Source organism: Nansenia antarctica (assembly GCF_963989245.1).
Source record: "Nansenia antarctica genome assembly, chromosome: 6".
In the NCBI taxonomy this organism is placed as follows: Eukaryota; Metazoa; Chordata; class Actinopteri; order Argentiniformes; family Microstomatidae; genus Nansenia; species Nansenia antarctica.
In genome coordinates this window covers 32,328,829-32,356,662 of record NC_137676.1, presented here as the reverse complement: position 1 = coordinate 32,356,662, position 27,834 = coordinate 32,328,829, and the positions used below count along the sequence as shown (strand labels likewise).

General features: G+C 44.0%; 2 protein-coding genes across 2 annotated transcripts in view; both read left to right on the top strand.

Annotated features, from left to right (window-relative positions):
* The window catches only part of abcd1 (ATP-binding cassette, sub-family D (ALD), member 1), a gene marked incomplete at its 3' end in the record, with an annotated part of 39,672 nt that extends 20,304 nt beyond the window's left edge, over positions 1-19,368 (top strand). Inside the window, exons 6-8 of the mRNA XM_080534013.1 lie at positions 17,559-17,704; positions 18,327-18,472; positions 19,280-19,368. Coding sequence (XP_080390139.1) covers positions 17,559-17,704; positions 18,327-18,472; positions 19,280-19,368 — 381 coding nt within the window. The remainder of the gene's footprint in view (positions 1-17,558; positions 17,705-18,326; positions 18,473-19,279) is intronic.
* Positions 19,369-24,086: 4,718 nt separating this feature from the next.
* The window catches only part of plxnb3 (plexin B3), a 79,874-nt gene continuing 76,126 nt past the window's right edge, over positions 24,087-27,834 (top strand). The window contains 1 exon segment of the mRNA XM_080534999.1: positions 24,087-24,180. The gene's annotated coding sequence lies outside the window, so the exon portion shown is untranslated.

Below are 27,834 nucleotides of genomic sequence, written 5' to 3'. Positions count from 1 at the left end.
CCTTCCTTCCTTCCCTTCCTTGATGTCATCACTGACCTACCAGGGTTGGATGGGTCAAAGCCAACTTTCCATAGTGTTGCTTTCACCAGTTGTCCAGTAGAAAGGAAGGGAGGGAGGAAGGTCCGGGTGCTTTCTGAGAGTCTTCAGACACGGCATGTCTAGTCCACCCTGAAGAGAGCTGCTTTATGGTAAATGGTCAAATGGTAAATGGACACTTACTTAGCGCCTTATTCCAAAGAGCTTACAACGGCCTCTCATTCACCCATTCACACACACATTCACACACCACATGGCGGCAAGCTACCGTGCAAGGCGCCGGGCCTGCTCATTGGGAGCAATTTGGTTTTTGGTGTCTTGCCCAAGGACACCACGACACGTGGCCAGCCGGGGATAGAACCATCGGACCGCCGACCTTGCGTTCATTAGACACCGGCTCTACCTCCTGAGCAACAGCCGCCTTCTTTATCTGGTAGCGTATGGCGTGTCACTGTGCTGGGTCAGACACGGCCGCATGGCTGGCCTGGTTCTGGCTGGGGCCAAAGCAACATTAACGGCTTGGGCGCGATAGTGTATGTAGGTTAGTTTACTGTGGTACTATATATATATATATATATATATATATCAGGGTTTCCGTTAGAAAAATTTGCCGTCGGACATCGTGTCCGGGAAGAATTCGATTTACCGGACAAACGTGATATATTCCGGTCATCATATTAAAATATAATAAAAAAAATAAATAAAAAAAACTTTTTTTCAAATCTAATATAGCTGTTTGTCGCGGTGATTACTGTTGTGTAGCGGCCTATATATGCCATTTAATGTCTATTTCTCATCCGATACGATTAGATGCGAGCTATATAATAATATAACATGATTTGACGCATGCGCGCTATGCCATGCGTCAAATCCAGCGCTGAACGGGTCCAGCGCTGAACGGGTCCAGCGCTGAACGGGCGCCTCACTGGGAACTGAACAGACAGCATCGATCAATGAACGGACTCCACATTACGTTAACTGAAGTTTGTTAAATTGTTTGGGATTAATGTGAGTTTTCTATTTTCTCTTTCCAGTTTTACCCTTTTTTTTAAATCAATAAAACAACGTCATTTCTATAACCAGGTCTCGCTGGTTGGGAAGGCATTTCGTTTAGCTCGGGAGTATGACAATGGGGAGAACATAACTGTTTATTGAGAAACAATTGATAGGCAGTCTGGGATACGTATATAAAGAAATACCACAATGTCTAGATGTATAACATTTTATTGAACAGTAACAGTGCAAGCATGTAGGCTTCTGGCGTGACACGGCTAGCCTAATTTCCGGTCATATGCCTTTTATCAGATAAAATAAAATAGAATAAAACTCTTTGAAAATAAATAGGCTTTAAATTAACTTGCAATGCGTATGTATTAGGGATGGACGGTTTTTCGGTTAAACCGAAAACCGGGGTTTATAAAAATAGAAACGGTTTTTTATCAAAACCGTCTGAAACCAGATTTTTTTTTTTTTTTTTTTTTGAAGAATAAAATAGAATAAGAATACAACTGGAACATGTCACATGTTTGTCGTGTGTGAAAATAACAATGATACAGTCTGAATCTGCCGCGCAATGAGTGAGAGGTTTGGTCAGTTGTGAAGAATAACTGAGGATTAATATCTAATTGGGATTATATTTAAGGGTAACGAATCACTCTATGGGAAAGATAGTTGCCTTCAGTTATTGGTAGATAGGAAAGGTTTTTTACAATTACTCGCTTACATTTAATAAGATCATTTTCGCTGCTCTCTGTAAAGCGCATTGGGTCACTTTTGTGAGAAATGCGCTATAGAAATAAAATGTGATTTGATTTGATATCAATCAATCAATCAAACTTTATTTATGTTCTATAGCACAAATCATGCATTGAATGTAACTCCAAGTGCAGTATTTACTAAACCACAATATAATAAAACAAGAGCTATACGGATCAAGAGTGTTTGTGCACAGCGCCACTGTGTGTGAAGGCGCTACTGAAAGTGATGACAGAACGCATGTCTCAGAAGATACGCGGTCACTTAGTGACGCAAAGGTAGTTCTGTATTTATCTCTATCTGTATTAGTACATTTATTTTGAAAGCTCTATTTTGACAGCTCTACCATGGGCACTTTTATTTTGATGGGGCATTCTTTGTTGATTGACTTACGACAGTTCAGGACGAGTCAGTCTCGCGGCATGTGGTTTTTATGAAAAGCTTTAAGTATGTTCACTGCATAATTCTAAGTCTAATATTTCAGTGATTATTGAGCAGTATTCAAATATTTAAATACATTGAGCAGCAGCTGAAACTTTGTCTAAGAACCAAGATATTGAGAAAGCAGTTCATTCAATGAAGACGCTGTTCCAAGAGATGATCTTCCGTGCAGGCGTGCACCCTGGATCAGCGGAGCTGGTGTGTTAAGTGTTCATGTGTTTTCATGTATGGTGTAGCTTACAAAAGTCTGCCTTTCCACTTATATTTGTGAAACTAAGTAGCCTAAATGTGTTGCGACTGTGCTTACGGTGTTTTAATGGTGTTCGACATGAGTGTATTGTAGCAGTAGGGCTCAATTAGTTGAAATTGGCGCTCCTTTTTTTTTTATTTTTTTTTTTTTACTGTATTTTTCGGTTAACCGGAAAACCGCGGTTTTACTCTCTGACGGTTTTTCGGTTTCAATAATTGGAAACCGTCCATCCCTAGTATGTATAGGCTAATTTCCGTTCGATGTTACAGCCTAGGCCTATCGCCTATGCCTTTTCTCAGATAGATAGGGGATAGCCTTAAATAAAATAGCCTAGAGTAAAAACTCTGAAAATAACAATGGCTGCTCATATAATTCAGCTACTTATTAGGCCTACGTCGCTTTTTGGCAGCATTGAAGCGTGCAGCTGCAGACTTGAAATCAAAGCTGCAAAGTGTCTCTCCGCAACTTGCAATGCGCATTAGCCGTGTGACCTTGCCCTCCCCAAGGCGACTTCGGTCCGCAGTTTTAATTCGGTTCTGCAGAGAGAATCCTCTCTCTGCAGGCACACTGGAGACGGGAATCAAGCAGGCTATCTTGGCCAGTGTGGCCCACTCTGGGTAAATTTCGCTGAAGTCTTGGATGAGGACTTCGCAGGCTGTTGAGAAACGCAAGCCCCCATAACCACGAAGCGCTGTCATGACACCGATGGCATCTCGTTGCACGTTTGTGGCATCGATGACCGGTATGGTGCACTTTGAGCTGCAACGTTTGCGTATTACTATGGTGGACGGGTTGGCAGGGTTGCCAGATAGGCATGGGTTACCGCCGAATGGGCTACTGTGTTTAAGCGGTAATAGACTGGTTAAGCTGTAATCCCATCTGGCATCAATCCCATGTGGCACCTGTGCGCTGTTTCGCATAGGCCGGCCTACACATTAGGAGTCATCATCATGCCGGTGTCAAATCATATCATAATAAAAGAAATACATAGCCTATATATTCGTCTTTTTTAAAATAGAAGGAATCAGAATGTGAACTTTAGCGAATTGTATTCAAAGGGAATTATTTTCACCGGACAATATGTCCGACGACTTTTCAAATTGTCGGACTTCAACAAATTTTACCGGACAAAGACCGGTAATTGCCGGTTAACGGAAACCCAGATATATATATAGGTTACATCTAGTTTACTGTGGTACTATATATATATATATATATATATATATATATATATATATATATATATATAGGTTACATCTAGTTTACTGTGGTACTATATATATATAAGTTACATATAGTTTACTGTGGTACTATGTTACATCTAGTTTACTGTGGTACTATATAGGTTACATCTAGTTTACTTTGGTACTATATATATAGCCTAATATAGGTTACATCTAGTTTACTGAGGTTACATCTAGTTTACTGTGGTACTATATATATATATACAGTATATAGGTTACATCTAGTTTACTGAGGTACTATATATATAGGTTACAGTGTTTCCCCTAGGTTTGCTGCCTTGGGGGGGTGGCATGGACCGTGGCATGGACACCCCCCCCCCCCCCCAGGACCCTGCGACATACCAGCGTCATGTCCAGGGGTGTACTTGTACATTAAGCCGCCTCACGCTACTGAAACAGGAGATCCTGCCCTATGGGCCATTAGGCTGGAGAACCATCGGTTCTCAAGGCTACTTACTTATGTGGTCTTGACTACCTGTCCACTTTCTCACCTGGTTCTTGCTCTCTCTCTCTCTGGTGTGCCGACACCATCCTGCTCTCTCTCCTTCTCTCCCTCTCTATCCTCCTCTCTCTCTTTTGCTGTCAACCAAAAGGCAAACATAACAACCAGAGTATTTATAATCTAATAAGAGGTATAAATTGATCCATATCAATTTATAACATAATTATAATTGAATATTGGATTGCTGCGGGCAATGCAGTCATATAATGTCATTTAAAAAATAAATAATCGTATGTCCAACTATAAAAAACAGACATTTCCAATGCTTCAATCCACTGTCCATGTACTGTAAATATGCCATTATGGTATTACCATAAAGCCCAATTCTAGCAGAATAAGAAAGATAGTATATCTACTTTAAGTAAAATAATAAAGTGCATCCAGTTAGCTCTTTAGCTGGCATGTGAGCAGCAGACTAGCTCATCTAATCACCTCTGAACTAGCTAGTTAGCTTGCTAGTTCTTTGACACTATTTTACATACCATGAAACTATAATCAGACACTTTCTAGTCATAATAATAACGACCAATTTGAACCAACTTGTTCTGTTAGAACACTCAGCAATTATATTTGCTAACGTTTCAACTTGCTTACTTTCATTTGCAGACATCTCACCCTGCAAAAACTCTCTCGCGTCGCGCACACACATTCGCGCACAATCTTGTACGCGAGTGTGCGAGTGTGTCCAGCGCGAAGCGAAGTGTGGAGAGATAGTTCTGGCTATGTGAAGTGTGGAGAGATAGGTTTGGCTATGTGAAGTGTGGAGAGATAGGTTTGGCTATGTGAAGTGTGGAGAGATAGGTTTGGCTATGTGAAGTGTGGAGAGATAGGTTTGGCTATGTGAAGTGTGGAGAGATAGGTTTGGCTATGCGAGACTACTGGCGGACTAACGTTACCAACGAGCCCATGGGCTTGCCACTCGTCGCCAGATTCGGGTTGGGTGCATTTAAAAAATAAAAAAAAGCAGATATTTTAGCCTACTTGTCAGATGTTTGGTGTCTATGTCTGTAATAGTTCCTCTTTCTTGGGGGGGCGGGGGGTTCCGTACATCTAGTTTACTGTGGTAACTATACAGTGGGGGAAATAAGTATATTTATAATATCAATATTTTGTCCAGTAAATGTATTTCCAATGAGCCTATTCAAGTGAAATTTGCACCAGACTTTGGTATTAACTCAAACAATCCAGACAAACATTTTTAAACATTTAAGTCCATATGTAAATAAAGTTGTGTAATACCACCTTTTCTTGGCCTAAGAAAGGCATTAGATATCTTGGCCTAACATTTCCCCCCTTACTGGCTGACTTAGTTAAAATAAACTTTGTTCCCCTATTGGATAAACTGCGGGCAGATGTAGAGCGGTGGTCTCCACTATTTCTCTCCATGTGGGGCAAAGTAAATATAATTAAGATGACCTGTGTTCCTAAATTTAACTACCTGTTACAAGCTCTCCCAGTCCGAATCCCACTACACTATTTTAAACAATTTGATCAAATTTGTAATAAATTCTTATGGAACAACAAACGTCCTAGAATGAGCCTGCGGAAACTGCAGAGGCCTGTAGACCGAGGAGGTCTTGGTGTTCCTAACCTGTTATATTACCATTATGCTTTCACTCTCAGGCACATGGCACACTGGACTCTGCCTCCAGAGAGAGCCCCCCCGTGGTTCCATATTGAAAGTACCATCTGCACCCCTCTGGCACTCAGGTGCTGTATTACGGCCAGACTAGCCCAAGAGAATCGATCGCACCCTATTTTGTCCCATATACAATGGGTTTGGAAGAGAGTCGCTTATATCTTTAAATTTGACCCCTATCTTCACCAGTCTGCTGGGATCTGGCTGAACCCTAAGCTGTGTATAGATAAATCGCCCTTCTTTTGGAAGCCCTGGTTTCAAAAAGGTATCGAAGTTCTAGGAGACCTATATCAGGATGGAACGCTAAAATCTTTTGAGGCTCTTAGAAGGGAATTTGATTTACCATACAATCAATTTTGGAAGTATCTACAGCTAAGACACTTAATGGTGCAAACATTTGGCTCCCCCACAATTGCCCCACCTAGTGGTGATACACTTGAATGGTTTTTTAACATTTTTGGACTAGGTCATGAAGCCTCTGCTTACTACTCGAGGATCCTAGTGGCCTCAGACCCAAACATATGGTCCCTTAAACTAGCATGGGAAACAGATTTAAAGGTATCATTTACAGAGGCAGAATGGGGAAGAATTCTCAAGAATGGGAAAAAAATGTCAAGGGAACTCCGAACGAGATTGATCCAATTCAAGATTATTAATAGAATCTACTGGACACCATCCAGGCTACATAGAGTGGGTCTGGTTGACAGCTCGGAGTGCTGGAGGTGTAGTGACAGGAATGGTACTCTAGTGCATATGCTTTGGGGATGTCCAAAAACCCAGGAGTTTTGGCTAGCCATACATGGTTTTCTGGAAAAAATTGTTGGCCTTGACATTCCGTTCACCCCCAGTCTTTTTATTTTGGGTGACCCCAAAGCATTAAGTGAGGTGACTCCACCACTCGCCAATTGGATCCAGACTGCGTTAATGCTAGGACGGAAACTATTGGTTAAAGAGTGGAAGGCCTCATCAGCACCAGCACCGTCTCTGTGGCACATTTCTCTTGGGCAGCTGGCAGCCTTAGAACAATTATCATATAGGCTGCTAGAGAAGGTGGAGGATTACCGCTTGAAATGGGGGCAGTATCACTCATATATTGAGAAATAATGGCAATTCCAGCTCATGTAAATAGCAATATTTTTAAATTTTTAAATTTACTTTCATTTATGTATAAATAGCAATATCCCAAATGTAAAACGTGAAAGTAAACTGCTATAAGTAGGATTGTTATGCTGTAGATTTATATTGCTGTACATCACCTTCATGTTTTGTTGTGTCTATTATTTGTCTTTTTAATTTATTGTCCAACGTCAACTGTTACTTGTGATGTATGTCTGTTCATTGTCTGTTTATTGAAAATAATAAAAACTATAAATCATAAAAAAATAAATAAAGTTGTGTAATAAAGGAAAACAGGAATACAGGAAAAAAGTATTGAACACACTAAGGCTTCGTTCACACGGCAGTGAAATGTGACCCAAATCCAATTATTTTGCCAACATGCGACTCAGGTCTGATTTATGCATGACCGTGTGAACAGCGCAAGTCACATGAAATCCGACCTGGGTCGTGTTCAGAGGTGGTATCATATCGGATACATATCTGATATTTAGCAACGCACCCGTCGTCTGAACTGTCAAGTCGCGTTTAATGCGACTTTTACGTCACTCTAGCAGGGTTGCCAGATGGGATTGACAATTTACAGCCTAACCAGTCTATAACCGGTAAATCCAGGAGCCCATTCGGCGGTAACCCGCCCCATCTGGCAACCCTGCACTCTAGACGCAAGTATAGCGGCGAGTGCTCTTCAAAAAGCCATAGCTAAGCATCTTTTTCCTGATCCTTCTTCTCTGACCACTTGCTCATATCTTTTCCGGCTTCCGCTGCACAAAAACTTGAAAATGAAACTGGTTGTAACGTTATCATGTTATCCATGGTTACTTCCGTAAACCGTGCGCTGCGCGTGACATCCTGACGTCATTGTTATTGTCCTTCTGCACATGCGGGTCTGTTCAGGTCCGTGGAATGTTCACACGGGAGTCAATGTAGGTCAAATACAGTGGGGAGAACAAGTATTTGATACACTGCTGATTTTGCACGTTTTCCCACTTAGAAAGAATGTAGAGGTCTGTAATTTTTATCATAGGTACACTTCAACTGTGAGAGACAGAATCTAAAAAAAAAATCCAGAAAATCAAATTGTATGATTTTAAAGTAATTAATTTACATTTTATTGCATGAAATAAGTATTTGATACATCAGAAAAACAGAACTTAATATTTGGTAAAGAAACCTTTGTTTGCAATTACAGAGATCAGACGTTTCCTGTAGTTCTTGACCAGGTTTGCACACACTGCAGCAGGGATTTGGGCCCACTCCTCCATACAGATCTTCTCCAGATCCTTCAGGTTTCGGGGCTGTCGCTGGGCAACACGGACTTTCAGCTCCCTCCAAAGATTTTCTATTGGGTTCAGGTCTGGAGACTGGCTAGGCCACTCCAGGACCTTGAGATGCTTCTTACGGAGCCACTCCTTAGTTGCCCTGGCTGTGTGTTTCGGGTCGTTGTCATGCTGGAAGACCCAGCCACGACCCATCTTCAATGCTCTTACTGAGGGAAGGAGGTTATTGGCCAAGATCTCGCGATATTTGGCCCCATCCATCCTCCCCTCAATACGGTGCATTCGTCCTGTCCCCTTTGCAGAAAAGCATCCCCAAAGAATGATGTTTCCACCTCCATGCTTCACGGTTGGGATGGTGTTCTTGGGGTTGTACTCATCCTTCTTCTTCCTCCAAACACGGCGAGTGGAGTTTATGCCAAAAAGCTCTATTTTGGTCTCATCAGACCACATGACCTTCTCCCATTCCTCCTCTGGATCATCCAGATGATCATTGGCAAACCTCAGACGGGCCTGGACATGCGCTGGCTTGAGCAGGGGGACCTTGCGTGCGCTACAGGATTTTAATCCCTGACGGCGTAGTGTGTTACTGATAGTTTTCTTTGAGACTGTTGTCCCAGCTCTCTTCCGGTCATTGACCAGGTCCTGCCGTGTAGTTCTGGGCTGATCCCTCACCTTTCTTATGATCATTGATGCCCCACGAGGTGAGATCTTGCATGGAGCCCCAGACCGAGGGAGATTGACCGTCATCTTAAATTTCTTCCATTTTCTAATAATTGCGCCAACAGTTGTTGCCTTCTCACCAAGCTGCTTCCCTATTGTCCTGTAGCCCATCCCAGCCTTGTGCAGGTCTACAATTTTGTCCCTGATGTCCTTAGAAAGCTCTTTGGTCTTGCCCATTGTGGAGAGGTTGGGGTCTGATTGATTGAGTGTGTGGAGAGCAGGCGCGGATCTATGGGTGGGCCTGGGTGGGCCTAGGCCCGCCCAGATTGACAGCTGGCCCACCCAGTCAGATTCATAAAAATACATATTTTTTAATAACAAAATATTTTTAAAGTTTAATTTTCACTAACTAACTGTAATGTGAATAGTTTTGTCTTGGAAATGATTAAAAGTATGTATTAATACTAATAATATTCAACTTCCTCTCTTACGTTTACATTGCTTCCTCTTTTACGTTTACTCTGATTGTTCAGTTGACCTTGACCAGTTGTTCAGTGTGCGCGCTACGGTGGCTAAACAGCTAACATTGTCCCGCTTTCTTAAAAAGCCACGTCTGGAAGTCAGTGAAAATAATGAAAGTTTGGACCAGGCCTTGTCCAAAGACAGAGAGGAGGATTGTGATGAGATGTGTGCTGGCCCTGGGGATGAAGAAGGACCGTCATTGCCACCGACTTGTGAAGAGCTAACTGGTAGGACTACACCGTCGGATCTGTCAGCCATGGAGGAACCAGCCACTCAACCAAAGCTGGTAACATTCCCTACCACTGTAATAGATGGGAAATCGCGCTCCTTCTGTAGAAATTGGTACGAGAAGTTCAAGTGGATGGAATATAGTAAAGAAAGAGACGCTATTTTTTGTAAAGTGTGTCGACATTTCCCAGAGGCGCACACGGAGTTCACTTTTATAAGAGATGGATACAAAAATTGGAAACATCTCCGGCAGGCCTGTGACAAACACGAGTCTAGCAAGCCGCATGCTGTTGCCCTCACCAAGTTGGATGGGTACAGGCAAAGCCATGGACCCCAAAGCCGTGGGACAGTGTTAAATCAAATGCACGGTGATGCCGTTTCATTCATAGAGCGAAACCGGCAACACGTTAAGGTTGTGTTAGACATTGCTATGTTGTGTGCCAAGTTGGAAATTCCACTTAGAGGTCACAGAGAAACGGAAGAGGCGCTCAATAAAGGTAATTTCTTGGAGCTATTCAAGTTCATGTCAAAATATGATCCAGAAATTGAAAATAGACTGAAGGAACTGCCTCGAAATGCCACGCTCCTAAGCCATCACATTCAGGATGAGCTGCTTGAGGCTGCAGCCTCACTGCTAATTCGAAAGATAAAGTCTGAACTGCATGAGCAATCCACATATTATGCCATACTTGCGGATGAGTATAAAGATCTATCCAAGCGTGAGCTAGTTGCTGTCTGTATTCGATTCATTCATGGAGGGGTAATTAAAGAACGAGCAGTAGGCTTTGTGGAAACTGCGGAATTGTCTGCTCAAGGAATATATATTTATATATATATATATATATAAACTATATACTAGACTATATATTTATTGTTAATTGTGTCAGACTTGGTTGGACCATAGTTGATGGTTCTTGGTTAATTCATTGACTATTGCGTGCGCTTGAATGCCTTGCGTGTGTGTATTATAATAACTTGTTTGGCTGTCCGTTGCATTCTCTGGGTAGACAGGTACTTTATTTATTTTCCGTTCGTTTCATGGTCTGCATAGTGATCTCCTCCAGTCCCTGCGAATATTTTGCGTGCGTGCGTGTGCGTGTGTGTGCGTGTGTGTGCATGCGTGTTGGTCGTACCCAAATGTTTCGAGCACCCACGGGCAGAAACATAAATCGGCGCCTATGATCGCGAGCCCGGTTGTGTTCCATCCATCTGGCTGCTCATACATAGGTCTAAAACGTGCGGTGATGAGTTTCACTCAGGCCTACCCAGATTTTTCCAGGCCTACCCATCAGCCACTTTCTGTATCCGCCACTGGTGGAGAGGTGTCTTTTATAAAGGTAACGAGTTCAAACAGGTGCAGTTAATACAGGTAATGAGTGGAGAATAGGAGGGCTTCTTAAAGAAAAACTAACAGGTCTGTGAGAGCCGAAATTATTACTGGTTGGTAGGTGATCAAATACTTATTTCATACAATAAAATGCAAATTAATTATTTAAAAGTCATACAATGTGATTTTCTGGATTTTTGTTTTAGATTCCGTCTCTCACAGTTGAAGTGTACCTATGATAAAAATTACAGACCTCTACATTCTTTCTAAGTGGGAAAACCTGCAAAATCAGCAGTGTATCAAATACTTGTTCTCCCCACTGTATAGGTCACATTTGAAAAGTAATGTGAACTGCCAAACAAAGAAATCGGATCTGTGTAAAAAATCGGAATTGAGCATCAAGACCTGCCGTGTGAACGAAGCCTAAGAAAAAGCACTACACCACAACAAGGAAAGGCAAGGAACCAGCTGAAAACCTAACTTAGCATAACTAATTAGGAGGCAACTCTACCTCCAATCTGTGCTAATTAATGTCAGCTGGGTTAGAATATATTGATGGGCTATAAAAGTTTTCTTTTGTTACCAAGGTGCCACACAACAAACATCCAATGATGGTTAAAAGCAAAGAGCTGTCTCAAGACCTTCGCAACCAGATTGTTGCAAAACATGAATATGGAATTGGCTACAGACGTATTTCACAACTCCTGAATCTTCCAGTAAGCACCATTGGAGGCATTATCTGTAAGTGGAAGCAACATCACTCCACCATCAACCGGCCACACACAAGAGCTCCTCGCAAGATTTCTGATCAGGGAGTCAGAAGGATACTTAGAAGAGTAGCCAAAGAGCCAAGGACCACTAGGAAAGAACTCCAGAAAGACTTGGAGGCAGCAGGTACAACTGTGACAGAAAGGACAGTAGGCGATGCACTCCACCGCCATGGCCTCTGTGCACACTCAGCCCGCAAGACTCCACTACTGAAAAAAGTCTAATTTAAGGTTTGCCAAACAACATTTGGACAAGCCAGTGAACAATTTCAAGCATGTACTCTGGTCAGATGAGACCAACATTTTACTTTTTGGCTGTCACACAACACACCATGTTTGGAGGAGAAATGGCACTGCACATCATCCGAATAACACGATACCAACAGTGAAGTTTGGAGGTGGAAGTATCATGGTGTGGGGCTGTTTCTCCTCTCGTGGTACTGGCATACTTCATATCATTGAAGGAACAATTAATGGAGCCATGTACAGAGAGATTCTTGAGATGAACCTGCTGCCATCCACCAGGATGCTGAGGATGAGACGTGGGTGGACCTTCCAGCAGGACAACGATCCAAAGCATACAGCAAAGGAAACTCGCAATTGGCCCAGTCAATCACCTGACTTAAACCCAATTGAACATTTGTGTAAGCATCTGAAGATCTAGATTCACAAGAGGGCCCCCTGCAATCTTCAAGATTTAAAGACAATCTGTGTAGAGGAATAGGCCAAAATCACACCTGAATACTGCGGGCGATTAGTTACTTCATACAGAAAGCGCCTTGAAGCTGTCATTACAAACAAAGGCTTCTCCACTAAGTATTGAATTCATTTCAGTTAGTGTGTTCAATAACTTTTTCCTGTTTCGTTCCACTTTATTACACATAACTTTATTTACATATGGACTTTAATGTTTAGGTTTTTTGTCTGGATTGTTTGAGTTAATAGTCTCATGCAAATTTCTCTTGAATAGGCTCATTGGAATTACATTTACTAGACAAAATGTTGATGTGTTCAATACTTATTTCCCCCACTGTATATAGGTTACATCTAGTTTACTGTGGTATTATAGGTTACATCTAGTTTACTGTGGTATTATAGGATACATCTAGTTTACTGTGGCGCAATGTTTTTCTAGGTCACATGAGGTAAGACTCTGATCCTATACCACGCACGCATGCATAGTGCTAGCAGGCTGAACCCATACAGTCTTCAGTCTGTAACATATTCTCACAATGCTAGTAGACCCTGAAGAGAGGTTCTTTATCTGGTAGCGTATCGTGTGTCACTGTGCTGGGTCAGGCAGGGCTGCATGGCTGGCATAGTTTTAGCTGTGGCCTCGACACGGTGAGAAGAACAGTAAAGCAAAGGGTTAAAAGCAGCAGTAAAGCTACATTAAGGGCTCAGGGAGTTTACGGTGTGTGGCGCAATGTGCTTCTAGGTCACATGAGGTAAGACCGTGATCCTATACCACGCACGCTCCCTCCCCATGCATAGTGCTAGCAGGCTGAACCCATGCAGTATTCAGTCTGTAAACAGAACCACACCATGCTGTAGGCTCTCTGACGCTGTAAGACCAAGGTTCATTTCACATCTGTTGTGATGTGACAGGACAAGGCAGTATATAGTCCATCCAGAGGTTCACTGCTGCGGCTCATGGTCTATCTGTGGGAGGCTGTGAGGTGACGGCCTGGCCACCTTGTGTTCTGTAACCCCATAGAGGCCGCTGGCACGACGCCACCGCTTCATTCACCCTCTGGCCCCAACGCAACGCATTCATCATCCATCATTGAGTGGAGTCAGTCCATAAGTATGGAATTTTAGCTAAATGAGCATTTCTCTAGCTTTAGTCACACTCTTGTTGAGCCTGTGTGGGTGGATGTGTGTGTGTGCGTGTGTGGTGTGTGTGGTGTGTGTGTGTGTGGTGTGTCGTGGGTGTGTGTGTCTCTCCTATAGCGCACTCACACAGTGCTTCCCTGTGTGGGTAAAAAAGTATCCTCTCATGATTAATTCATGTTTCAGCCCCAAACGAGAGATTCTGGGAAATGGGTCATCAGCCATAGCATGATCACCATGCTCCCCGCCAGAAACACTGCACTGATTATGTGGAGGCAGCATTCCTCCCTCTGCGGCTGAGCGTCAGGGAAGCAGCGCAGCCTGGGGATGTTGTGAGACTCATGTGAGACCCATGCTGCGTACCCCCCCTCCCCCTCCCCCCATCCCCCCAAAGTGCACACTGGCTCACTCCTTTTCAGGAAATTTCAAAGGAACAGACTGGTGTGTTAAGAGATGTGGTGGAATGGAGACTCAGCCCTAAAGCCTAAAGCCTGCCCTCTCACACCCATGAGTTGAAACGTTGTGGTCCTATGTGCTAGCATACAGGGGGGAGGGGGGGGGGGTGTACAGTCTGGCAGTAGAGTAACATTTTATTCTATAATACTTTTGAAGGGATGCTCTACCCTCAAAACATTGCATTCCTAGTTTGGCCCAGTGGTTGATTGTTTTAGTTCCATATGTTGCTTCCTTAGATAGAGGGCCCCATTCATTCCGGAAATAACGTCCAAAACACCTTGCAGACACTCCGATCCAACGCGTATTATGACAGAATCTCTGTCAGAAGACTTTGTCTGCGTTATTCTTTTATGAAATGCCACTTTACTGCACTGTAATCCACTTTAGCGTTTTGTTTCTTTGACAGTGTAACAAATTTACTTTGTCAGAAAGAAGAATGCAGACAAAGTATTTCCAGAATGGAACAGCACCAGCGTTCCTGTGTACAATGCTGTATGGAGCTCGCTAAACTAAGTAGATCAGAGCCCTTAATTCCCCCGCCATAGAGTTCCTGTTGTCGGATGACGTGACAGAATACGCTCAGCTTTGTTCCCCGACAGCCTCTAACAATGTGCCTCCGTAGGGGCTGCCAGGACCAGCCCAGGCTTAGGGACTCCCTTGGCTCTGCGTCAGCCTGCCTACCTACAGGGTCAGCCAAGTCCAGCTGTGTTCAGATGTCAGAAACTTTTGTCTCAGAGCTATTACTACCATCTGGTTTCTACCTATCCCATCCCTCTCAGGTCTACACACAAGTGTCTTGGCCTCGCATCAGCCACATAGACCGAGCCAACAACCTCAACACAAAGGCTCGGCCAAGTACCACGTACCATGTTTCCTCCAGAAACAAACAAGTACTGGTGTGTCTGGTCCTCCAGTAACAAACAAACAAGCTCCTCCCTCTCGGGGTGCTTGGGTGGCGTAGCTCACGAAGGCTCATGCGACATCATCGCAGGGTCCCTTGTTCGCTTCCAGCCATCGACCTATCCTGCATGTCATCCCTCCTCTCTCTCTCTCTCCCCGATCCTTCCTGTCTACTGTCTCTATCCCAACGGATTACAGGCTCATTGTAACGCACGGGACGGAACAGGGAACGGTTATCCAACACGCGTGTCGATCTGTGATTTCAGATCAAAAGTTGACGTACGTATGTCGTATGCCTGAGGTTTGATTTGATTCGACATCTTCAGGGAACTTCAAAGAGAAGCCAATTACAGTACAGAAAAGCAACCCACACATCATTAGAAGAACCCCCACCCCCCCGTACCGCAAACGTCAAACGTTGTGTGGAACGGCGTCCGATACTGCTGAGCCAGATACCCGTTCCTCATTCCGTTCCGTGCGTTACGACGAGCCCCCGTCCTCCGATTTCTACCTCCACCAGCCTCCACAGTGTCATCCCCTCCTTCCCTACCGTACCCCCTGTTCTCTCCCGTCTCAGAAGTGTTCAGGGCAGTGGCCTGGAATGGTCCAGTGGTCTAGCACTGCGGCCTGGGGTGGTCCAGTGGTCTAGCACCGTGGTCTACAGTGCACACATATGCCCATGTCGGCATGGGTCGTATCCGGCCCATACCCTGCTGACATGCCCTCTCTCCATTCTTCTCCTTACTTTTCTGTCTGTCTTCACTACATGAATGAATGAATGAATGAATGAATGAATGGTCTTTATTGTCATTGATATAGTACAGGTACCATACAACGAAATTTGGGAGGGGGGGCTCCCCTGGTGCTAGGAAAAAGAAACTAAAAACAAGAAGGGAAAAGAGCTGGTTTACATACTGTAAATAAAGGTATGTACACTATCCACTATACTATACTATACAAATAAAACACTGTGCTGTACTCTATGCTATGCTATACCTATTCTAACATTTCCTATCTCTGAACCTTATGTACCCGAGGGTTGTCATATTGCACATAGTGTTATTGCACATACATCTGTCTAATAAAATAAAAAATATGAGTGGGACTGCCCCAGAAAGGAGAAAAGAACTGTTCAGGGCAGCGGTGGTACTCCAGGTCCTGGAGAGCAACACCGGGTCCAGGCTTCTGGCCCAGCTAGGTGCTGCTGTCACACCCGCTTGAACTGAATCAACCGCTCTTCTAAACTTCGAGGAGCTTCAATCAGGTGGGTCAGTGCTGAGCTGGCTGAGACAGAAGGCTGTCGATTCTCCCAGGAGTGAGGACCACTGGTCTTAGGGGTCCTCCCAGGAGTGAGGACCACTGGTCTTAGGGGTTTTAAGTGCCACTGGGCTGGTCTCCGTCTGGACACAGGGCCGATAGAGTCACGGGTGCCTTGTGTCACGTAGAAACCCTGGGGGGGCGCTCGGTGGCGCAGCACACGAAGACGTCAGCCACGTCATCGCAGGGTTCCCCTGGTTCGATTCCGGCCGTCGACATATCCTGTATGTCATCCCTCCTCCCTCTCACCCATCCTTCCTGTCAGTCTCTACTGTCTCTATCCTCCTCTCTCTCTCTCACCCATCCTTCCTGTCAGTCTCTACTGTCTCTATCCTCCTCCCTCTCTCACCCATCCTTCCTGGCAGTCTCTACTGTCTCTATCCTCCTCTCTCACCCATCCTTCCTGTCAGTCTCTACTGTCTCTATCCTCCTCCCTCTCTCTCCCATCCTTCCTGTCAGTCTCTACTGTCTCCATCCTCCTCTCTCTCTCACCCATCCTTTCTCAACTGTCTCTATCCTCCTCCCTCTCTCACCCATCCTTCCTGTCAGTCTCTACTGTCTCTATCCTCCTCTCTCTCTCACCCATCCTTCCTGTCAATCTCTACGGTCTCTATCCCATTAAAGCAGAAATGCCCTGAAAACATCTTTATTAAAAAAGAAAAAATCCATAACTCTATGATTATGGTGTAAGCGTATATGTGTGGAGTATCGGCTGTATGTGGAACTCGTTGGCCCCCGTGACTCAGAAGGTTTCTCCAGTGCACAGCGTTTGATATTTGAGATAATTGTTTTTTTCTCTTCCAATGATGTGTGTGGGTTGTTTTGCACACCGTGCCTGGTTTCTCTTTGAAGTTCACTTCGAGGAGGAAGTGTGGATAGGATCATTCCACCTCTGGCGTACACACTCTTGTTCAATTGAAGTCCCACTCATTCTGTTGTGATGATCTAAACATGCATATTTAATGCCTAAGTACATTCTCTGCCTGTTGTGCTAACAAAGTGCTAACTCTGTTTATATGCTTCCTAATCTTACATTCATGTTATTCATACATCATTAATTTCGCCCCTCTATCTCTCTCTCTCTCTCTCTCTCTCTCTCTCTCTCTCTCTCTCTCTCTCTTTCTCTCTATCCCTCTCCAATGTCTCCCCTCCCTCCCTCTCTCTTTCTGTCTCTCCCATTCTCTCTCTATTTCGCTCTCTCTCTCTCTGTCCTCACCCACCTCTCACTCTCCTTCTTTTTCCCTCCCTCCCTCCCTCCTCCTCCCTCGCTCCCTCTGTCTCTCAGGTGGAGGAGGGGATGCACCTGCTGATCACCGGACCCAACGGCTGTGGGAAGAGCTCCCTGTTCCGCATCCTGAGTGGCCTGTGGCCCGTCTACGGAGGAGTGCTGTACAAACCATCGCCCGAGAACATGTTCTACATCCCTCAGAGGTGACCCAACTCAACCCAATCCAGTACAAACATTTATTTCTAAATAGCACATTTCACACATTTCACAGAGTGTGAAAGATTTAAGAGCAAGGAGATAAAAGACAGAGAATAGTAAGACAGCCATGGAAGATCGAACAGGGAAAGCGAAGAGCCTGGCATGCGGTCGGATGGGTCCACTCTGGGAATGGACCACTGGGCTCTGTGTTGATATAGGCCTCACTGTGTCATCCAAGGTACCCAAGTGTTCTACCGTGTACTGACTTGACAGCTACACGAGTCGTTGAAGAGAGCACTTTCTCCATTGAGACAAGACAAACAGATCAGTAGTATGAATAGTATCAATGCCATATCTTGGTCAGGCATTTCTGTTTTCTTTTTCTCACAGCCTTGTGTGTGTGTGTGTGTGTGTGTGTGTGTGTGTGTGTGTGTGTGTGTGTGTGTGTGTGTGTGTGTGTGTGTGTGTGTGTGTGTGTGTGTGTGTGTGTGTGTGTGTGTGTGTGTGTGTGTGTGTGTGTGTGTGTGTGTGTGTGTGTGTGTGTGTGTGTGTGTGTGTGTGTGTGTGTGTGTGTGTGTGTGTGTGTGTGTGTGGGTGTGTGGTGTGTGGTGTGTGTGTGTTGACTAGACCCTACATGTCAGTGGGGACCCTGCGGGACCAGGTGATCTACCCAGACACGGAGGAGGAGATGGAGGAGAGAGGCTTCACCGACCGCCAGCTGGAGGACATCCTCCGCATCGTTCACCTCAACTATATCCTGGAGAGAGAAGGAGGTGAGGAGGAGAGGAGGGAAGAGTTTACCAAAGGGAATAGAGAGAAAAAAAATAAAATAAAATTAGAATCGGTTGAAGAAGTGGAGAGAAAACAGTCCAATCTGATGGGTCTCCGAGTTGGGTTTGTTTGGGGAGGTCTACAGTGATGCAACGTGTGGTGTATTCCTGTGTGGTGTATTCCTGTGTCATGTATTCCTGTGTGGTGTATTCCTGTGTGGTGTATTCCTGTGTGGTGTATTCCTGTGTCATGTATTCCTGTGTGGTGTATTCCTGTGTCATGTATTCCTGTGTCATGTATTCCTGTGTGGTGTATTCCTGTGTCATGTATTCCTGTGTGGTGTATTCCTGTGTCATGTATTCCTGTGTCATGTATTCCTGTGTCATGTATTCCTGTGTGGTGTATTCCTGTGTGGTGTATTCCTGTGTCATGTATTCCTGTGTCATGTATTCCTGTGTGGTGTATTCCTGTGTGGTGTATTCCTGTGTGGTGTATTCCTGTGTGGTGTATTCCTGTGTGGTGTATTCCTGTGTCATGTATTCCTGTGTGGTGTATTCCCATGTTATGTGTATTCCTGTGTCATGTACCTACCCTCTGGAACTCCCTCCCCACAGTGATCCGCAACGCCCCCACCCTGGACTCCTTCAAACTAGCCCTCAAAACTCATCTGTTCTCCAAGGCCTTTGGCCCCTAGTCATTGTTTCAGTTTTGCTTTGTTTGTTTTCTGTTTTGTCTGTCCGATCATTCCCCTGTAACGCGTCCTTGGCGCTATATAAATTAAAGTTATTATTATTATTATGTATTCCCAGGTTGGGATTCAGAGAGCGACTGGAAAGATGTGTTGTCAGGCGGGGAGAAGCAGCGCATGGGCATGGCCAGAATGTTCTACCACAAGTAAGGTCGACCCCGCCCGGGGCCAGAGCAGACAGGGTTTCGGACAAAAAGAATGAAAACATAACATTGAACGTCTTCAGATCCAGAAAAGCAGCTCCTGTAAATTAAACAAGTTGATATTTCACGAAGGTTAAAAAAAATAATATATATATTAGAAACGAAAATGCTGTTTTTGTAGTGATGTGATGTCCTGGTTCTGCCCGCAGGCCGATGTACGCTCTGCTGGATGAGTGCACCAGCGCTGTCAGCATCGACGTGGAGGGGAAAATCTTTGAGGCTGCAAAGGATTCTGGGATTGCGCTTCTCTCCATCACCCATAGACCCTCACTCTGGTCAGCCTGCTTATGCTTGTATACATATAGAAACAGGTGTTATTTGTATACATATAGAAACAGATGTTATTACAGTATGCTTGTTCACGTATAGAAACAGATGTTATTATGCTTGTATACATATAGAAACAGATGTTATTATGCTTGTATACATATAGAAACAGATGTTATTATGCTTGTTTACATATAGAAACAGATGTTATTATGCTTGTATACATATAGAAACAGATGTTATTTGCTGTATAGGTACAGCCATGTTTTTAAATTTTTATTTAGCCTTTATTTAACCAGGGTCGGCCCCATTCAGATACAATGATCTCTTTTTCAAGGGAAGCCTGGCCAAGACAGCAGCTCAAACATCAAGTTTCAACAGCCAAAACAAACAGCACAATTACACAATAAAACAACACCAGATCAACAACAAAAAATAGACTAAATACAATTTGATCAGAGCAATAGGATAAAACAATGGGACTTTCATATAAAATATAAAACAGGAGCAAGAACGATATGAATAAATAGAATAAAATAATGGGACTTTCATACAAAACAGGGGCAAGAACGATATGAGGCTGATTCCAAGTTACTCACAAGGTTTTTAAATGTTCCAAGATAAATGAGTTCTTTCAAGTTTAGAGTGCTCTGTAATGAATTCCAGGCAGCGGGCGCAAAGTGCATGAAGGAGTGCTTGCCGAATTCAGTGCGAACTTTGGGGACATTTAGGAGATAAGTCATTGGAACGTAAGGAGTAAGTACTCTGGGTTCTTGAAATATAACCACTTAATTATTGGGGAAATAGGCCTAAAATGGCTTTATATATAAAGGTGTGCCAGTGTGAGAGACGACGTGCAGCCAATGAGGGCCACTCAACTCTGCCATATAAAGTGGTGAGTCACTCAGTGGTGAGTGAGGGCTTTGCAACATGTGACGAACCTCAGGGCACTGTGGTACACAGAGTCAAGAGATTGCAAACATTTTGCAGGGGCATGCATATAAAGAAGGTCACCATAATCCAATACAGGAAGAAAGGTGGCTGCAACTAACTTTTTCCTGGCAGCAAATGTAAAGCATGTGGCGATAAAAGAACCCCAGTTTCAGTTTTAATTTTTTTATCAGGTTCTCTATGAGATCTAAAAGAAAGCCGGTCATCAATCAAAATACCCAGGTACTTATAACAAGATACTAAATCGATCGCGTTTCCTTGTTAGGAGAACACACTGGGAGGGGTCTCAGGTATCTTCCTGCCATTTGAAAAAAACATAAATTTGGTTTTGGAAACATGTAAAACAAGTTTCAAGTCTATAAGTTGACGTTCCACAAGGTTAAAGGCAGTCTGTAAGTAGCCAAGGGCCTCGGCAAGGGTGGAATACATGTTTGAGATGTATTCCTGTGTTCCAAATATTGTTTTGTGTGAAGTAAACACCTGAAATAGTCGGGAGAGGATACATTTACTCTGAATACAGTGCAGTAAGTGTAAATGTATTTGATAGGTTTAACATATGTGACGGCAGCTGGTGAAACCGGGAAGTCAGCAACCAATCAAATTGTTTGGACTTTTATTCTGAAAAATATAAATACATTTCAACGTTGTTGAAAATCAGTGACACTCGCTAGTCAGGCCAAAATACTGCAATGCAATGGATTGGTTGACTAATCCCCACTACTACCTAGTTAACTATAACACTACTTTACATTGTTAGCAGGCTCACAGAACAAGCTGTTAGTTGACTAGAGTGTATTTACATTTTTCAGAATAAAAGTCAGAACATTTGATTGGCTGCCAACTTGTTCCTGGGTTCACCAGCTGCTGTCACATGTCGTTAGCCTCATAGCATAATTGCATATTTTGGCCAAATTGAGATCTGCCTAACTCTACTCTCCTAACACTGCTGATTCACTGTGCATTATTGCCTATGCCATCAGCCTATCAGAATGCTTGTTACATTCCAAAATCACTATCTGCCCAAGTCATCTCTTAGACATAGGCATGTTTGACACTACATACAAAGACGGCTCGGCTGACCACAAGTGAAGCATGACTTAGGCAATTATGCTATGAGGCTAATGATATTCAGGTCTATCGGGATATGAGAGAGTAGAGAGAGAGTGGCTGTTGCATGCAGTAGCCACCAGGGGGCACTGCTGCAGTAACGTTCCACTCAGGAGGTCCTTTTCTTTTGTGGAAGGAAACTTGGAGCTTGGTTCTTAGGCTGTGTATGATGTCAAAGTGGTCCCATCTCAACAGAACAATCCACTTGTTCCTTTCTACCACAGGAAGTACCACTCCCACCTGCTGCAGTTTGACGGCGAGGGCGGCTGGCGCTTGGAGAAGCTGGACGCCTCGACGCGCCTCTCCCTCCAGGACGAGAAGGTCCGTCTGGAGACACAGCTCTCCGGGATACCCAAGATGCAACAGCGGCTGGTAGAGCTCTGCCACCTGCTCGGGGAGGACAACACCCTAACAGTGTCTGGAGAGAAGGAGGAGAAGGAGGAGGAGGAGGAGGAGGAGGAGGAGGAGGAAGGGTAGGAGGAGGAGGAGGAGGAGGAAGAGGAAGAGTAGGAGCTGGAGCTGGAAGAGGGGAATGATCATGGAAGAGAGGACATGTAGAGTCATTTGATAAACTATATATGGAAAAAACGGATCATGGAAGTTGCCAAAAGCGAATAGGGCTGTGTCTGTCTGTCTGTCTGTCTTGTCTGTGCGTGCGTGCGTACGTGTACAATTATAATTGATATGGTGCTGGTGGGTAATTCAAGATTGATAGTAGAAAAAGCCACCCAGCTAGGTGTGCCTAATGTGTAAAGAAATGAGTAGGAGTTAACTTGCCCCCCAGCGGTCTGGGTCGTGACAGACGGGTTTGGAGAAAAAGAGGAAGGGGAGTTAGAGCGTGCTGTCTGAAGCAGGAGGGTTGGTACCGGGGGGCTGTGAAGAGCACAAGGAGAAGGAAGAAAGAGGTGCCATCTCTTGCCAGGTGGTGATGATGATGAAAGCAACCATGAAAGCCTCCAGTTCTCTCTGTCTACAGTCTCAATGGAATTTCTCTGAGACTCTCGCACACAACACACACTGTTTTGGTCTTTTGGGAGATCGTGTCAGCAACCACTTACTATACTGAAGGATTTCACATATATATAGTTTTATGAGCTGTTAGTCTGATTTAGTCGATTATGAACCACTTGTTGATTCCCTTGTTGATTTTTCTCTTCATATTAGTTAATTACTGATTAATCTGATGTGGAAATCAGATGTTTTGGGGGCTTTTTTTTCGGCCTTGCAATTTGGGTAGTCATAGATTTTCGAAACATTTCTAGACAAAATAACCCAGATGGTGCCTAACAATGAGTAATATGGTTCTTTACGTTCTTTAAGTTAACAATAAAATGATGGCCTTCAAATTAAAGGTGTGAATTGTCATTCCATTCTAACATTGTCTGTCACTCACTCTAGCTTTATGTTCTTGTCCTTGGCCTGGTAGAAATCTGAATGAATGAAAAAATGTGTTCTGTAATCTGTACAGCCCTAATTTGCATAGATTGTGTCAGTCAATTTATATTCTGAATATAAGATACTTTTAAAATATGTTTTATTATACATGTAATATACAATCTTTATTTTATTATGCTCAAGATGTATACAAAGTGACCCTCTTTTCCTTTTTAGATTTTAAATAGACTGATTTATCCATTTATAATTCTAAATTTAACTTAGTGTCACTTTTCTATATTATATATATTTATATATATAATGTCATTCTGGTAGAATGTAGTGTTAGCTGAAACCGTATACTGATTTAAGAATGTCAAAACATATATAGCAATCGTGTTTGTTTGAGACACTCCTGAAGTTTCCCCAAAACAAGAAAACCCTTTCCTCACTTGTATTTTTTTGATTTTATTGATGCATATTATATTAAGACAAATTTTCTATCTTTTGCAATCAGAGAATCAACCACTTTCCTCTTGAACAACCTTTGTAATGTTTGTGCATTCAGATGTTATCAATGATGACTACTTTGTGGACACAATTGCCTTGAATTTCAATGTCATTGATCAGTTATTTCAGATTTTTCAATAAAATTGAGAGATCGAATCAAGTGAACAACTTGTCCTTTTTATTCTCTCAGACCGTTCAATGCTATAGAGTGGAACAAATCAGGTAGTATCTGTCTATATCACATTAGTGTGGCCTCATATTCATGTTTAATATAACCCAGATGTGTTTACTGTAAAGTACAGAGACTTTGAAGGTGAGGCATCCTTTTTATACGCCTATCCCACGTGTTGCATTGTGGGTCTTAGCCCACAACAACCCACCCGAGGAAACTTATCGGACTTCAGCTACAAGCCGAACTGCGCTGTTTTGGGGGCGGGGGTCGACCCTGTCAGTCATCTTTATTCAATGTCAACAATTATATGTTCATATTTTATGCATTTTGTATTTGCACGCAGTGGATAAACCAAGCGCACCGCTAATCCCCAGTAAGGTAGGTCGGTTTTCAACTTGTCATACAGGCTTGAACTGTTCTCTTCTATTATAAATCCTGCTTAATGCCTAGCTAAGTGTATTATTGACTCATGCTGATGTTTTGTGGTAAAGTACATACAACTGTCGTAAGTAAGCGTATTTTTACATGTTAACGCGTTGCGTTTGGGCGTATTTTGTGGAAGTTCTGAAAATCGGCACTTGCCGCATACTAAATACTTGACATTCTTCCACGCGCGGTGGCTCGAGGTGTTTTTACAAGCAGAGACTCTCCCCCGTCCACAGTAGCACAGGCTGTTACAACGTCAGCATCACAACACTAACAGCTGTTTTGTTTTTCCGCAAACAACTTCGAATGGTACAGAACTCAACTGGCCGGCAGATCATTTTGGGAATGGGTGTTTGTGGACTATCCACCTGTCTCCAGTGTGTGTGGATCTGTGGGTGTGATGTAACTGTACACTTGGCAGTCTCTGGGACTCTGTCTGTCTCCTGTTCAGTTTCCCTTACTTTTAAGCAGAACACTCTCTATGCAACGTTACATTCGATAAAGACATGGGCTATTAATATCAGTAGTGTTCAGGGAAGCAATGATGTAATGTCGCAGTGGATTTAGCCCCATTGAGCCTTTATTTAATCTGGTGTTTTGCATCCCCATACTTTCCTATGAGTCATTGCCTTATTTAGTGTTTAGTGTAAGTCTGCACAGGTTGATGTTGTCATTCTGTTTTCCCCTCCCCACCATTAATCTGTTCCCCCTCTCCCTTCTGCCTTCCGGATTAGGGGATTTCCTCAATCCTGATTACTGTGTTTCTTGTTAATAATCTCTAATCTACTTCCTTACCGCCCCCCTCCACTCTATCGTCATCTTGGCATAGCTACGCTGTAAATGTAATAACATGAAATGTACTCTGCATATTAGGCACTTTTGGAAGACCTGGCTAAATCGCATTATGTTCATTCATAATGTTGATATTCAGTAACATACGGTGGGTGTTTCTAATAGGCCTAGAGTAAAGCTGACACCTCATATTGTTTATTAACATGCACCAAGCATCAGGGTCTTAGTGTTTAATATACGCCTTTGGGTTCTATAGGAAACAGACTCAAGTTGTTTAATCATCGCTCATTTAGCCCTAATGTATAATGACAATGTCAAAAACACAACGAGAGCCAATTTAGTAACACTACTATCATCCTAGCCCACATTTGGGCTATGCAGATCAGGATTATGGTCTATCTATAGAAAGCCATGGACAGGCCACCACTCTCACACACCATTTTGACTTTCATCAGAAATATTCCCGTCTTTTGATTTGTAGGCTGCTTACAAAGTTGACGCTGACTGACCCTTTCCACTCAATCTGGATTTCTGAGGGATTGAGGGATTTGGACTGTTTGGATGAGACCCCTACCCCCACACAGACACACACACCAACACACACAATACCCTTATTACTCGGACCACCCCAGGGAACATGAAACAATGTTTAGTGATTGATGACAAATGACTGATTTACCAGTAAATTGAATTATGGTCCTTATGATCAATGTTACAGTGGATTATTTGGGTATTTTCACATACCCTGATAGCTTTGTGCCTGAGTGTCTGTTTTTCTGTTTTTCTGGAAAGGGATGGTCTAATATGTTGCCTAATATTCAGGAAACACCTTATTCAAATCTGCATTCCCTATGCAAAACACCCGCTTCCCTCATAGGGAATGCAAATCCCCACCATGCAGCTTAGAGTGGACTGGTCCGTCCAGTTGAATGTGTGTGTGCGCGTGTGTGTGTGTGTGTGTGTGTGTGTGTGTGTGTGTGTGTGTCCGTCCACGCCTGTGTGTTAGGAGTGAAGGAGCCTGTTGGGGGAGGGGACCGCAGAGCATAGAGTAGCACATGAGAGAGCAGGGGAGTAGTCCTAGGGGGGAGGGATTTTGTGTGTGTGTGTGTGTGCGTGCGTCCATACAACTGCTCTACAACCAGATTATAATATTGGCCTCCCAGTTCTATCTCATTGTGTTCTGTTTTGTTGTCAGTCTATGAAGTTCTTCTATGCGCTTCCCCATGGACAGACCTGCATTTAGCATTTTGAATCGTTTCTTTGAAAGTAACAAGTCACTCTAACCTCTTTTTAGCTGATTAAACACATTGCCTGGTTCCCGCAACACAATCTGTCCAACCATCTGTTTGACTGAATTATTACAGTCTAGGTCCACTTTGGATGTGAGTTACCGCCGTGCCAGAGAATCAACACCTTGTTATGAGCACAAAAAACCCAGTGATTTCATGGCTGCAACAGCACACTTGCCGGGTAATTAGTTTGTGAGTGTGTCTTTTCTAGCGCTCGCTTGAAACTGCCTTTTAGAACATCTGACCGGAGAAGTGTGTGCTGCAGCACATTGATAACCCCCATGTACCGTCAAGCCCCAGTTGGTTTTGATTTTCAAACATTCGTTTGATTTGGATTCAAATGAAGCGATAGTATCTGGTGATCAAAGGAAGGGGGCTTGGGGAGGTATTCCCCAGTGGCCCAGTTAGCAGCCCCGCTCCGACAGCGCTCCATGCTGTTTCTCTCTCTCTAGTAAGGTGTGGGAGAGGAGGCCCTGCCTGGGGTAGCTAGCTAGCTTCACCCCCCCTCCCTACTCACCCACAACCACCCGCCAACCACCACAGAGCATGTGGTAGTAGTGGCCTGGGGTGTTGGGGTACCTAGCCTACTAGCCTGCTCCCTACCAACGTACCCACCACCACTGCTATGGGCTACCTGCTGTCTGGTATGGGCGTGACGTAGTTTAGTGGGTTAGTTTACTATCTGGTATGGACCTGAGGTAGTTTAGTGGGTTAGTTTACTATCTGGTATGGACCTGAGGTAGTTTAGTGGGTTAGTTTACTGTCTGGTATCTAGCTAGGTAACTAGCCTAGACCCACAGCATGTAGTAGTAGATGCCGGAGGTACTGGAGTAGCCTACCACCTCACCCCCCACCGGGCCTGGTTGGGAGGGGGTCCTTGTAGTGGATTATTATCACACTTTCCATCACCACCCAACACCACAACAGTATGCTGTCTGGTAAGGGGATGGTATGAGACTTGCCTTGGGGTAGTGGAGTAGTAGCTTACGACCTCCTCACCACCTCCCCCACCGACCACCACCACCACCCCACCCCACCCCACCAGAAGGAGTGTTGGTGCTGATGACAGGGGGATGCTGGGGGGGCAGCAGGCTTGGTGGTGAGTCAGATAGGCAGGGGGGGGGGGGGAGTTGCCTGCAGCCTCCCCCAAGGCTGATCCCAGGAGATTAGAGCAGCCCGAGGATCCTTGCAGTGCACAGACAGCTTATGGGGCTGCGTAGCTCAGACACAGATCCTGTCAAGTGTGGTGGCTGGGTGTGTGAAGAGCCCTTGATCGTGCCAACTGCTGCGTTCCCCTCCCCATCACTTGACAGTCTCACAAAGGCACACACTCACTCACTCACGCACACACACATACACACATGCACACACACATACAGTACCCTCGAAATGGGGGAACTTCTTAGATGCGCTCAAGGTATCATTAAAAATGCATAGGCATTTTTTTTCCTTTATATTTCATGCACATGATAGTCTCATGGGGTTTCAACAAGGGGGCTCATCTGCCTTTCCAAACAATTGGACA